The sequence below is a fragment of the Monodelphis domestica genome, chromosome 5, assembly GCF_027887165.1.
Source record: "Monodelphis domestica isolate mMonDom1 chromosome 5, mMonDom1.pri, whole genome shotgun sequence".
Taxonomy (NCBI): domain Eukaryota; kingdom Metazoa; phylum Chordata; class Mammalia; order Didelphimorphia; family Didelphidae; genus Monodelphis; species Monodelphis domestica.
In genome coordinates this window covers 279,927,023-279,941,795 of record NC_077231.1, presented here as the reverse complement: position 1 = coordinate 279,941,795, position 14,773 = coordinate 279,927,023, and the positions used below count along the sequence as shown (strand labels likewise).

Sequence of the window (14,773 nt, the reverse complement as noted above, 5' to 3'; positions counted from 1 at the left end):
AAACTCCTCTGCCTTTTGTGTGTCTGTAACTCCCTGTGACGCCTGGCATAATGGCATCCCACCTACATCCATATGGAATGGAACTCAACAGCGGGAAGGGATTTGGGATCTGATTGCTTTGGTTTCCAGTCAAGGAGCTTAGCCCACTCAGCTGGGTTCTGATTTCATTCTGTTGTTTGGCTGGTCTTGAAAATGCATTTGTACCACGCAGTCTCCATTCCCTGGACTTAAGCCACTTAAGCCATCCTCCTATGAAAGTGCTTTTTTTATATGAGTGGAAATTATAACATAAATTGTCTAGGAATGTCAAAAATGTATAAATGCCTTATTGTGTATATCTGAATATATGCACACACATACATGTTTAGATATCATGTGTATACACATACAAGTATGGGCATGCATGCACATGTATGACCATGTATACATACAATGCACATATAACACACAGTTATACACACATTAATATGCATGTGTGCACAGAGCATGAACATGTGGATATGTAACACATATGACATGCTACATACATGTGCCAGTGTAATATAATAGCTATGACACACATCTAAATCTATATATCTATATTTATAGCTATATCTATTTTGTATAAATGGAGATTTGAACCTTTGACTTAATTCCCCAGAAGTCCTTAGTATTTCCCAAAATTCCCTATAATCTTTCCTTTGTCTCCATGTTGGCAGAATCACATTATTGGTATTTAACTGGTGGTAACTCCTCCCACGTCCTCTCTTTTGAGCATGATACAGCAATCAGCAGTGATGGTGGTAAGTGGGGATTTTAAAAATGGCTGACCAGCCATGGGCTTGTAGTTTTTATTTTGTATCCTCTTTATTCCTTGATTTCTAATGATCATTTAATAAACTTCCTAAGCTATAATATTTTTATTATTAGAGATATAAATTCAATTTTTATAATATCTATATCTAACATTAATAGGGAAGTTCCATTGAGGATTCTCTAACAATATTTCTTCTTGACATCTTCCTGTCTTACAGTCTTGCCTGGGAGCACTGAAGAGTTAAGTGGTTTGCCCAGAGTCAAGTGCCCACTATGCACGCGCGCACATGTGTGTGTGTGTGTGTGTGTGTATGTATAAATTTATTTATGAACAAGATTTGTGATTTCATTAGTATAAGGAACGCCCAGGGAGGAAACTCTCTCCATTAAAGCCAAGAAACTCTCCTCATTAAACTCTCTCTTTCTCTCTTCACCTTTAAGTCTTAGATAGTTGCCTGGGAATAGAAAGAGGTTAATGACTCGCCCCTAGAGAGAGTATAGATCAGAAATGGGGTATGAACTTTGGTCTCCCCAGGTTCAGGACTATTTCTCTAGCTAGCATGTCCTGCCTCCCCTTATCTGTATTATGTACAGTGAGTGGCGCTCATATTATTGAATACACATCGAATTGGATCATAATATAATCATAACTCTATTTTGTGGGGCAGGTAGGTGGTATAGTGGATAGAGCACAGGACTTGGAGTCAGGAAAGCCTGACTTCTGAGTCCCATCTCAAACACAAAGAAACTGTGATCCTGGGCAAGTTAGTTAACCTCTGAGCCTCAGTTTCCACAACTAAAAAATGAGAAGACAGTGAAAGTGCTATAAAATATTAATTTTTGTTATTACTATGTTTTAAAAAGTAGTACATTATTATCCCTTTGTTATAGATGAAGAAACTGTGGGTCAGAGCAGTAAAGTGAGTTTCCATGCTGGGATTCAGACCTTTGAAACTCTAAATCTACTTTTAAGGCTGCCATGTTGCTTCTCTTAACTGGGGTAGGGCAGGGTAAATTTGTAAAAGGAGAAAGATGGAAGAGATTACCTTTAATGTCTTTCCAGTTCTAAACCTATAATCCTGTAAATGTATTAGAGGAGAGTTTCATGTCAAAACACTAAGCAAACATACTGATCTTATCATGGAATGACCATGGTAGGAGACTTGGCAGGAGACACTAGGCTTTGAATTATAGCTCTGACACCTAGCAGTAGGAGCATACCATCTCACCTTTCTTATCCTTCATTTCCTCCTCAATAAAATGGGGATAAAAAGGCTTGTTCTCTCTATCTTATTAATTTGTTAAAAAGTCCAGAATCAGCTTAAAATATAATTTAATAATAAATAATTATATAAATTATAGATAAAGGATATGAATTAGGAATAAAATAAACAGAGAAATATTTAACAAAATAAATAGAAAGACAATACAACACAGATGACATTAATATGTGGTTTTCTAAGTCAATATGCAGCCTAAAGAGATCCATTGCTATTTGAGTTTGATACTCCTGCTCTAATCAACCTCAGGACCCTTTAGGAATGAGATTGGGTATTATGTTCATTCCAAATGGCAAAGCTGCCTTTGCCCCTACTCTGGGATTTTCTTCCATTGGCTTGGAACATCACATCACTAGGTGGTATGAACATGGGTGAGACTCTCAAATCACATTTTTCAAAGCTACAGAACTCGTGAGCTGCAGAGGTCAGACATCGTGCCTTTCATGGAGGGATTTAAATAAAATCTGCCATGGGAATTCTCTTCACATACACTGTGGTAGGAGGGATAACTGGCTATAAGAAGACAAAGAGAGAAGCTGTGGACAAAGGACAAAACCCCTCTCCCTCTGGCATGGAACACATGGGGCCAAAGTGAAGCATTGATATCCTTTAGGGTGGGGGCATTCTCTTAGAACTGCCAAGAATGTGAACATGAAGTTTCCTTGATCTTGTAGTGCCTGGTGGCTGGCAGGTGCTCTAGATTAATGGACCTTTTTGACCAATTCCTCTCCTGAAGCATAAACAACAATATAAAAAAAAACAGAACAACATTCATCAATAAATTGAGGGGACTTGTTCTAGTCCCCAGAGGCTGCCTTTCTTCTTCTATTTTGATGCTGTTTAATGGAGAAATGGCCTCTGGAGATCATTTGCTCCGTTATTAAAAAAATTAGACCACCACTGGGGACCTCATGTGTTAAAATGCTCAACAGTGCCAGCACCAGAATGCCCAGAGCCAGACGTTCTTCAGGAAATATTGGTGGGACCTTCTGAGATGCAGACCCTCCTTTTCCTTTTTTTTAAATACCCTCTAAGAAAGTAAAGTTTTTGTACATACATATTAAGATTAAATACACAAGTCTGCCTTGCTTCGTTATGAACACCCTCATTAAGATATTAATGATATTATTGAATGTATATATTATAATTATACATCATAATCATTTTATAATATTATTATTAAAAATTAATAGCAATCTGAGTAATAGCCCCTATTTTTGTTGCATTTTTAAGGTTGCCAAAGTATTCTGTATACAACAACCATATAGGAGAACACAACCAATATTAAGAACCTGAGGTTGGAATGTGCTCTCCATCCCTAGGTAGGCAAGTGACATTGGACAAGTCTTTGGCCTCTAGTTCCCAACCTACAAGATGGAGTGGTGAGCTAAATGATGGTGAAGGTCTCCTTATAGATAGAATATGCTTTGATTGTGCATTATCCCATATGGAAAAGTCAAGAATGGGATTATTTTGAAATAATAATAATAACAACAACAGCCTGCATTTATATATTGCTTTAAGGGTTTCCAAGTACTTTATATATATATATATATATATATATATATATATATATATATATATATATATATATATATTATCTCTTTTGTTTCTCATAATGACTCTAGGAGGTAGGTGCTATTGTTATCCCCATTTTACAGATGAGGAAGTACAAAAGGTTAAATGGCTTGCCCAGAGTCACATAGCTAGTAAGAGTCTGAGGCTGGATTTCAATTCCTGGTCTATGTATTGCCCCAAATAGTTGTCATATCAAATTGGGAAGTAGGAACAAGGCATGAGAAACTATGGGAAGGACAGACAGCCTAAGACTTGGATGTGCCTATCAGTTAGATTTCAAATGCTGACCATTAACTGAATAGGAAGTTATTACTAGGTAGTGGGATATGGTGAAAAGAGTAGTGGAGTTGGCATCAGGCAAGGTACTTAGACTTTTGTACCTCAGTTTCCTCATTTATAAAATGGGAATAACCTCCCAGGATTATTGTGGGAATATCCTATCATGAATATAAAGGTCTGTTGTTATCATGAGCTACCATTATGACTATCTTTTGAGCTGATGGAGGTATAGAAAGCTCTGGGCTAGGAGCACTTGTGCCTTGGAGAAGTCCTCCATTCTCACTGGTCACTTTAAGACCTTGCTTGAAAGAATGGAGAGTGTGGCATTTGTTGCTATGGCCAACAAGCTCACTGGGACTCAGTGGGCTTCAGCATCTGAACAATGAGAAAATGATTTTGGACTCATATTTAAAGTTCCTGGTATGGAAGCTAATCAGCAACTACAGATCCCTTTGCAAAGATGTAGATCTACTGTAAATGTATTAAAATGGTTACTTGGGGGGCAGCTGGGTGGCTCAGTGGATTGAAAGTCAGACCTAGAGTCGGGAGATTCTAGGTTCAAATCCGGCCTCAGACACTTCCCAGCTGTGTGACCCTGGGCAAGTCACTTGACCCCCATTGCCTAGCCCTTGCCGCTCTTCTGCCTTAGATCCAGTACACAGTATTGACTCCAAGATGGAAAGTAAGGGTTTAAAAAAATAAACAAAAAAATTAATAAATAAAATGCTTACTTGTCTCATCCAGTCTGTCCATGCTCTTCCAGCTGGGTAAGGCAGCATGTTCTTGTTCCTTTGGTTTCTGCTCCTGGACTCTCTGCTCTGCCCACAGGGTCTCCAGGGGTGCTGAGACCTTCGACTCCTTGCTTGGAGCCTCTTGACCAGTTAGGGAGAATGCAGACTGGGATCTCTGCTGAAATAAGAGATGGTGTCTTACAGGGAACAGCTGCCAACTTTTCAGGTGAATTATGGCAATTGATCAATCAGTTCACTTTACCAAGCACCTACTATGTGCCAGGCACTATGCTAAATCATTGGGGATAAAACTACAAAGAATGAAACAATTTTGATTCACAAAAAGTGTACATTCTCGTGGAGGAGGCAAGGACATAAATTTATATACATACGTATACATACATATATATTCACCACTCTGGCAGAAGGTAGGTAGCCTGCTTTTCATGGGACTCCTAGAATCCTGATTGATCACTGACTTGAACCGCATTCTAAAGTCTTTCAAGTTTATTTGTCTTTAAGTTGTTATTGTTTGTTTGGTTTATGCATCTTGGTTAAAAGGACTGTTTTCTTTTTTTCTTTTCTATTCCAGTGGAGGATAGTTAGTAAAGAGACAAAATAAATGCTTTTTAACTGGAACAAAATTTAAATATATAGCCTAAAACCAAAGTCAGTAAATTCAAATATATACAAATTAGTTAAATGCAAAGCAATTTGGGAAGGAAGGCACTACTCTCCTGGTTGGCCTCCTACTAGTTTCCTTTGCTGGGTCATCATCCACATCATGCCCTCTATCTGGCAGTATTCTCCAAGATTCTAGTCTAAGCCCTCTTTTCTTCTCTCTCTCTGTCTGTCTGTTCCTCCTCTATCTGTCTCTGTCTCTGTCTCTGCCTGTCTGTCTGTCTATGCCTATCTCTATGGCAGTTTGCCTCTCTCAGATGATGAGGCTTCTTGAGGGTAAAGACTGTCTTTTTCTTTTTTGTATCTGCATTACTCAGTACAATGCCTGGCATGTATTAAGCACTTAATTACTGTTTAGCAATTGGTAATTTTATCATCTTTCCATGACGTTAACTGTCATTTCTACATAGAAAACGTTAATATAAAAACATTATATATTATAATGTTTTATATGTGTCATATATGTATACATATGTGTATATTTGAATGTATGTATCCCCAAAGTTTCAGTACAGTGAGTTTAAGTACATAGATATGTATATGCATATGGCCATTTGGGTATTCATGTGTTACTACATTCACAGATATAGTGAATTTACAAATATATATGAATAATATATAGATAGCAATTGTGTGTGTGTGTGTGTGTGTGTGTGTGGGTGTGTGTGTGTGTGTCAGAGGGGATTTGATTGGAAAATCCTTTTGGTCTATTTTTGGCTGTAATCTGGTCAAGATTGTAATCTATCAAGATTGGCTGGCAAAACTATTAGTATTTATGTGTATATGGGGAGACTTTCCTACTATTATTAACTCTAATTCCATCATGTAAAACTATATTTTCCAATTGAGAATTCCCCTATTATATAGGGGAATTCCAAAGTTTTCAGGCTCCCTGGAAACCTTAAGAAATGTAGTTTCATCAAACTCTTTTACTATATCAAACTCTCCCAAACAAATATCATTAGAATAGCTATTATTTATTCACATGCTGATGACCACAGACTTATCATCAAGATATAGGAAGCTACATTTTTCATGTAAATTGTGAGGGCTAATCCTAGTTGTTAATTAAAGGTACTAGATTTATTAATTAAGAGTTTGCTTTTTTCAATCCAATAAGCAGGGGAGAATGAAGGTAGGTTTCTAGGATCGCAGAAAGCATTCAAATGATTTATGGAATTAAAAAATCTGCTGATTATCTCTATCTATCTATCTATCTATCTATCTATCTATCTATCTATCTATCTATCTATCTACCTACTTACCTACCTACCTATCATATGAGTAGATCCCACCTAGGAACCAATAGCCACGTTCAACTCACAGCTGGGTATCATTGTTAAGGAAGGAAAGTATAGCCATCATCTAGAAACCCCTGGGGAGTATATTTATATTGTGAGATGAAAAAGTACAGAAGGATTTAGGGTCTCTGAAAAATATTAGTAGTGTGATCCTGAACAAGCCAATCAATCTGTCAGTACTCCAGGAAATTGTCTAACTCTTAAATGCTGATTAAGTCTCAATCTGTATCAGTAGAGTTTTATCCCTGGGAGTTTTTTGTGGCAATGAAATCATAAAAATAGATCAACCCTTCTTCAGTACCTTGAATGATACCTTGTATACAATAGGCGATCAGAATTTGCTTATTGAACAGAAACCAATTTTTCCCATCAGTTAACTAAAGAATTTACTGTCCAGGAGGTGGCACCATAACTTCATATTTTCTTGATCATTGACTAGTAAAGTTGTGAGGAATGATTTGGTTATTTCAATCATACAGTCTTGTGGTTTGTAGACCCTATCCTAATTATCCCTCAGTGGATTCCACTTATCCATTCTCTCATTCCATGTCTTACACGGTTTCTCTTATTTTTCTCTCTCTTTACTTCCTTTTCTCCCTGCCTTCCTTACAAGGGTATTTATTTAGACAAAACAAAATTAAGGGGAACTTTTGAAACTCCAGGGGACAGTTAAAGTTCTCAATCAGGACCAAATGTAACTCAAAATTCTATTCATGTAATAACATGAATAGAAATAAAATAATATTTTATAAATAAAGATAGAAATAAAATATAATAATATTTATTATAGAAATAAAGATAATAAAAATAAAAATAATCTTTCATTGCTTGTCAATTTTTGCTTTAGTGGTCTATAGGAGTGAAATTGGAGATTTTTCCCTTAGTCAACATTTTGAAAGGATACTTAAAGCCATTTCCAGCTGGTATTTCACTAATTAGTTTAAGGGGGAGAGTGAATTTGTTCTATTCTTGCTTTGAGAAGTTTGAACATAATAGGAAATAATTTACTCTTTGAGCTCAGATCCTGAGTCAGGCAACTAGGCTTCATTGTTGATATAGTTAGCCCTAATGACAAACAGATGGTGTCATCAGTCTCTGTTTCCTTCTCTTATGACAAGTGGCCCTGATGAATGTTTGGTAGGAAATGAGGCACCACACAGCTAGTGTTACTAAATAAGGTGCCTCTGTCATTTGAAAAAAAGTTGTTGGTTTTTTCCCACTGTACATGATATGCTTTGGAAAAATCCATCAAAGTCTATCTATCTATCTATCTATCTATCTATCTATCTATCTATCTATCTATCTATCTATCTATAGTCAAACCTCACAAATGCCTTCTAATGACAGAGAAGACCAGTTAGAATTAGTAAAAAATCTGAATCACAAATTTAAAAGAAATTTACTCCTTAAGTCTCATCAAACCCAGATGCCCTCCTTTTTCTTTTCTGTCCATTCAAATCCTAGCCATTCTTGAAAACCTAGAAAGTTTTACTTCTTCCATGAAGTCTTCCTCTGTATGTCTAACCAAATAGCTTTTTTATTTCCTCTGAATAATTCTAGCACTTAGTGTCTGCAGCACAGTTTTTGTACTTAGTATAAAATGAACTGTCTTGTACTTTTTGTTCTCTAATTGTTTCAAGCATTCAAGTCTTAACTCATCCACAAAACCAATACATATTATGAATAGCTGACATTTATATAGTACTTGAAAAACATTGTTTCATTTGATCTTCACAACAATTCTAGAAGGTAGGCACTGCAGGGATTATTATTCACACTTTGTAGGGAAGAAACTGAGGCTCAGTTATGTCAAGTGACTTACTCAGGGCCATGTGGCTATTAAGTGCTAGAGGTGAGATTTGAACCACCGTCTTCTTGAAGTCTTTGAGCTTTCTCCCACTGCCACTCATTGAAGGCAAGTACCACATTTTATACTTCTTATCTTTCCTTTATAGTGTCTAGTCTAATTCTTGGCACAGAGTAACTACCATTTTATCAAACATTTCTCAACTATAGTGTTTTCAAGTCCCTATAGTAATCCTGGTTAACAGAGTGATTTCAAAGAGAGGTCCTGTCCAAACATTTAAGAGAAATATAAAAAGATGATTTATCATTGATCTAGTCATTATCTGAATGCAATTGGATGCTGGTGTTTGACAGCAATTTTTCCTCTTAAGTAGATGAAAATCAAGTTTGCCCTTGCCTATTGCTTTGCAAATCCCTCTATCCTTCTAGTAGACATTTGATTTTATTGAAGTGACCTACTCTCTTTTTCTAGTCTTGCCATTCCTTAAAATAATGCTGTCCGACACAAGTCATTTCCCAATAATACACCTGATGATAATGTTTTATAAACAAACCAATTTTAATTTTGGAAAATTCAGTCTTCATCTATGTGCAAGGATGTATGTTAGGCACTGAGGACCCCAAACACAGAGAATACTGCTATTATCCATGGGAAGGGCTGAGACTGGAGGTAGGCAAGATCTGATTGGGTATACAGAGGAAAGCAAATCCAGGACAGTTTAAAGGAGTTCTTGAGGCAGCTCATTGTTGTACCATTGCCTGGATAATATTGTTCTGATTAAGCTCTTCCCTGATTTCAACCAACATATTATTTTTGTAGAGCCAATCAATAGTTAGACAGAATATTTCTGTGCCAGCAGTTGTCATCCTACAATGATTCAATAAAAATAAATTTCCATTTGCATTGTTCTGCCGATTATATTATTATTTTAGCAAACATTTTTAAGTGTTTAATATTTGCAAAAGTATCATCTACTAGGCACAATAGAGAGGCAGCACAAGAATATATTGATCCTGTCTTCACAGGGCATCCTTTGTCATGGGTGCTAATACTTGCATACTGATTTCTATGATATCATTACATAAAATAAATATGAAGAGTCCCATGAGTTTGGTGAATAACTCACATTTGCAAAGTATCTTAATTTTTATGATGCTTTCTTCACAATCACTCTGAAATAGAGTAGCATATGTACTGATTTTAGGATCATAGTGTCATTCTACATATATCTTAGCTGTGCAGCTATAGCTATGAGACAGACAGAGAGAGAGAGGAGAGAGAGAGATGAGAGAGAGAGAAATGAGAGAGAGAGAGAGAAAGAGAGAGAGAGAGAGAGAGAGAGAGAGAGAGAGAGAGAGAGAGAGAGAGAGAGAGAGAGAGAGAGAGAGAGAGAGAGAGAGAGAGAGAGAGAGAGAGAGAGAGAGGATGGAGAGACAGAAACAGAGAGACAAAGAGACAGACAGAGAGAGAGAGGAGAGAGAGAAATGAGAGAGAGAGAGAGAGAGAGAGAGAGAGAGAGAGAGAGAGAGAGAGAGAGAGAGAGAGAGAGAGAGAGAGAGAACATAATAACATAATATAAACCATTCCATTCTCTCTCCCTTCTATGGAGCACAGATCATGATGTCCAGAATGAATGTGAAATGGGAGATGTGAATCATTTTTAGTTTCTGCATGCTTCTTACAGCTTCATCTCTCCTCTAATGGGATGACCGCCCTCCTTCTATGTATTTCCTGGAGCTGATTCCTCCCAGGACACTTAACACCAGCATTATAGTTACATCATGGCACCTCTTGTTTGGCTTTACTGACCTTAAAAACTGTGAGCTGCCATATCCTTCCCTGCACAACCTCCAGAGGCAGAGGTGTTCTACCTTTCAGCCCTTAGGTTCCTGGCTTTTAAGCCCAGGGATAGTAGGGAAAGGTGTCAGAGAATGGATGGCTCAATGCAAACAGTTTTAAAATGAGGGAATGCTAAGGGAGCACCTCCTGGCGGACCTTGATCTTCTCAGTAGATAAGTGAAGGAGACCACCTTCGGGGCCCATGGACCATGATGAACTGGGGTTTCAGAGAGTAGTTCAGTAGAAAGGAAGCCAGGTGTCAAGTTCCTTCACCCTCATAGCTGGTATGATTTAGAAAATAGGAAATAGTCCAATGTTATAAACTCAGAAAGTCTCATTTTCTCCTTAAGAGGAATGGATAGAGCACAGGTCTTGGAGTCAAGAAGACCTGAGATCAAATTTGTCTTCAGACATTGTTTGTCCTTCAGTAATTAATTCATTTCACCTCAGTTTCCTTAGCTATAAAATGGGAACAATAACAGCACCTATGTTGCAGGTTGTTGTGCGGGTCAGTTCAGATTATATTTGTCAAAATGCTTAGAATGATGCTTAAGATAAAATAGTTACTATATAAATACTTATTTCTTCCATCTTCCCCTCCATGAAACTTCCTGCTATTGTCCCAAGTGATGTAGTAGACATTGTAATAAAGAATCCTCTTACTCAAACTTTTTGGTGGTGTCTGTACCCCAAACTAAGGGGGTTTGACAGCAAGATTCTGACACTCAAACTTTCTTGATGATATAACCAATACAAGGCAAACACAATAGAAATATATGCAGGAAAACCATGGAGGAGCACCAGATCCCTGTAAACCCACCACAGCAGCATAAAGAGGTCTCCCTGGGCTCTATCTTTCCCTTCTTCTGACATAAGTAGTCATAATAGAATAATGGCCAGCCTTTGACACCTGGAAAGAGACCTTTCTTCTGGTTCTTAAGTGCCAATTACAAGCAGCTCCAGAATGGAAAAGAGACTGATGGAAGGAATCCTCAAAACTCCGGCATAGATGCTGCCTTTGCTAAACCCATGCACAGAAGCCCTAGCTTTCTGATTGTGGTGCTGTCAAGAAGAGAGCCAGAGACCAAAACATAATTTTATTGATATCTTTTGTTCTTATTTCCCCTAAATTTCCCTATATCACTCTCTCTTCTTTCCTCCCAAAGAGCCATTCTATGTAAGAAAGAAGATTTTAAGGGAAAAAAGAGGAAGAAGAGAGAGAAAAAAATCAAGCAAGACAAAAAAACCTGATATTATAGGCAATGTTCTATAACTCTGGATGTAGGAAATTTATATTTTAGTGAGAAAAGAAGTCAGAAAGTTCAAGGTTTTGCACTAGGCAAGAAAATTTAAATTAAAGGTTTTAATTGATACAATTGTGAAAATTTTAGAATTTCACATCATTTCTCTGAAGAAATAGTAAGTCTCAGCACTATTCCTGGTCTGGCGATGAATGCCCCAGCCAAGTCAGCTCAAATCTCATCTCTTGAAAGAGATCTTCCCTGGTCTCCCCCTCACTACCACCTCACTTCACCGCCAATGTCTCCCCAGTTAGATCACCTTTCCTTTACACTTTATAGAGCTTGTATGTACACACTTATTTGTACATTTTCTCCCCCATTAGAGTGTAAGCCCCTAGAAGGCAGGGTCTCTGCATCCACAGGGCTTAGCACTGAGAAGAATATAACAAAAGCTTGTTGACTGACAGACTGTCAGGCTTTAGATAACAAAAGAGTTAACCTTTTCCCACTCTTGGCCAAATCATTTGTTCTTCATATCATGGTAGGGCACTTGAGATTTTCTACACCCCAAGGCTCTCTGAAAGCTAACAGAGCTTCTGTTTTCAGTTCTTTGTGAGTTAGAATCCTCTCCAATTTTTAGTTCAAAGACCCACTAATGTATATATTTTTCCTGGCCTGTTTTAGCTGAAAAGCTAGGCTGTGTAATAGAGAATTGGACATAGAATCAGGAAGACCTTACTTCAAATCCTGCCTCCTACTATGGGCACCTAAAGATGAACTTTAATCAAACACTTCATCTCCCACCCCCACCCCCAGGGTTATAAAGGAAACAAAGATTACTTTCTTCCTAAGACTCTTCCTCCATTCCATGTTTTTGCCTGGGTTGAAACAGGAATTAGGTTCTCCAAAGAGATTAAATTCAGGTTTAGTAGCCGGAGAGGCTTAGGTAAGTCACTTCAGTTCTCAAGCCTTAGTTTCCCCTCAGTTTCCTCAGTTGGGGATAATAATAGCAACCAACTATCAGGACTGCTATAAGGATCAAATGAGACATTTGTAAAATGTTTAGTAAACAAAGTACCACAAAATGTTGTTATTGTTATTGTTTCCAAGAGAAAGCACTTAATGAAATACCATTAAGAGTTATAAATCTGTAAATTACCTCCCAGAAATCTATAGATCACTCTCTCCACAATGCACATACCCTCCCTGGGAAGTGTTGATAAATAGAGGGAATGGGTGTGTGGAGGGCATGGCCACATGTGCCAGGGAGGGGTCAAGATTCCATTTCTTCCACTTTCTAGGTAGTAGAAGCCAGTGTCTTTGATGATCTCCACTGGTTACTCACCAAGAGTGAGCAGGATGCTTGTTGTTCCCCTGGAAAAGCTGGCATCCTCTGACCAGTCACCTTCCTTGCATTGCTACTTGGCTGCGTCCAATCAGATTCCTTCTCTGTCTGTTCTTTGCTTTTTTGCTTCCTTATGATCTGAAATGGTTTCAAAGAAAGAAGGTTGACTGCTGGAAGGACTTTTTTACCTTGTAGGCTCAGCTGCTGATTGAAAATACATGGGGCATGTGCACAGGGGCACAGGATGACTGGCTTGGTTTCTAGTCTCAAGTCTACTTTGGTACAAAAAAAGGGGTGTCTTTGGGACCAGTTTTATAGAAGAGCGTGTAGTAGAATAGAAAGAGTATTGAATGTGGGGCTACATAGGTTTTGCTCTTTTGTATATCTGTGGATTCTCCTGGCCTCAGTATCCTTATTTGTGAAATGTAGGGTGTAAAAGGGAATTCTTTATTCTCTTTGTTCATTTTGAGTTAACACTAACTTAAGTGCCCCAACATTTGACTTGGAGATGACTTCTAAGGTCCCTTTCTATCTTACATACATGATCCCCAAGGGGTGATAACCAATGTTCTTCCTGGGTAGTTTCAATAGAAACTTTAATGAAAGTCTGATGGCCATTCAAGGTAAGTTCCATTTGGATATAGGGGCCCATTTGGGAACTGTTTCTATCCTCTAAGGTGGGGTGTTATTGAGTGTGACTGGGAGATCCAAGGAGAGGGGCAGAAAAAGTCTGATGGCCATACAAGGTAAGTTCCATTTGGATATGGGGGCCCATTTGGTTGCTTCTGTCCTCTAAGATTGGGCAGTAGCAAGTGTGACTGGGAGATCCAAGGAGAGGGACAGAGATTATACAGGGACCATGGACAGAAGCCAAAGCAAGGGGATGCTACCTTGTAAAGGATCGTTGGGTGCATTTTCTGTGAAGATCAAATAAGATATGTATAAAATGCTTAGCAAACAAAGTACTACATATATGCTATTATTTTTATTGTTATTATTTTCAAGAGATAGCATTCAATGAAATACCATTAAAAGTTCTTTGTGGGTTAGAACATGGGGAACATGGGGAAGGTGAAGAAGAGAGAAAGATTAACGCATTTCTTAGAATTCCTTATCATGTGTCAGATACCTTGGACATAAGGGGCATAGTTGCTTTAAAGAAAGAGCAGCGTACCTTCTGCACTATGGTGGTGGCAAGTTCTTCTATCAACTCCTCCTTGTGTTCACGAAGATAACAAGCTTCGTTCTGCTTGTCCTAAAAGAAGACAGGCTGTTGTTGGTAGGTATACAGACTATCACAAAATGGCGCCTGTAAGGAATTTGCAACATATTCCTTGTATCATACAAGATTAAAAATGGCTTTCAGTGGTTTTCATAAAGCAGGGGAAGCTTACTCCCTAGGATGAAGTCACTGGAGGCCTTACTCTCTAAGAAGGCCAATGATACAGTGAGATTCCACACCAGAGAACATTTACCAGACTGTCACCGGATGCTTCTGCCTTGGAAATGGCCTCTTCCACAGCCTCTTCAGCAACACGCAAGGCTACAGCCAGGGTGTCCATCATGCTGTGTCCTGGTCAGGAAATAAAAATACAACCATTTTACCATTAGATGGCATATGATATTTCCTGAGTTGAAAGGATGGTTTTAATCATCCTTTATTCTTTACTACTTTCTTCAGATGAACATTAGACTATACTACTTTTTTAATTTTAAAAATGGTATATTATGCCATGAAAGGATTGTTCAAATTAGAAAAAATTAACATAATAGTATTTCTAAGTGTCAAAAACATACTATTAATTAATAATAATTTTACATTATGTTATTTTAATATATTATATAATACAAATAAATCAACAACAAATTAATATAATATATTATTAATAATTAATG

General features: G+C 37.7%; 1 protein-coding gene across 9 annotated transcripts in view; it reads right to left on the bottom strand.

Annotated features, from left to right (window-relative positions):
- Positions 1 to 14,773, bottom strand: part of MYRIP (myosin VIIA and Rab interacting protein) — a 448,499-nt gene that overhangs the window by 58,993 nt on the left and 374,733 nt on the right. For 5 of the 9 annotated variants that reach the window (XM_007505045.3, XM_056800212.1, XM_056800213.1 and 2 more), the window contains exons 6-9: positions 14,353 to 14,450; positions 14,052 to 14,132; positions 12,878 to 13,015; positions 4,664 to 4,841 (exon numbers count right to left, since the gene is read on the bottom strand). In XM_007505045.3, coding sequence (XP_007505107.2) covers positions 4,664 to 4,841; positions 12,878 to 13,015; positions 14,052 to 14,132; positions 14,353 to 14,450 — 495 coding nt within the window. The remainder of the gene's footprint in view (positions 1 to 4,663; positions 4,842 to 12,877; positions 13,016 to 14,051; positions 14,133 to 14,352; positions 14,451 to 14,773) is intronic. The other 4 variants (XM_056800214.1, XM_001369157.4, XM_056800216.1 and 1 more) reach the window with 1 other exon arrangement.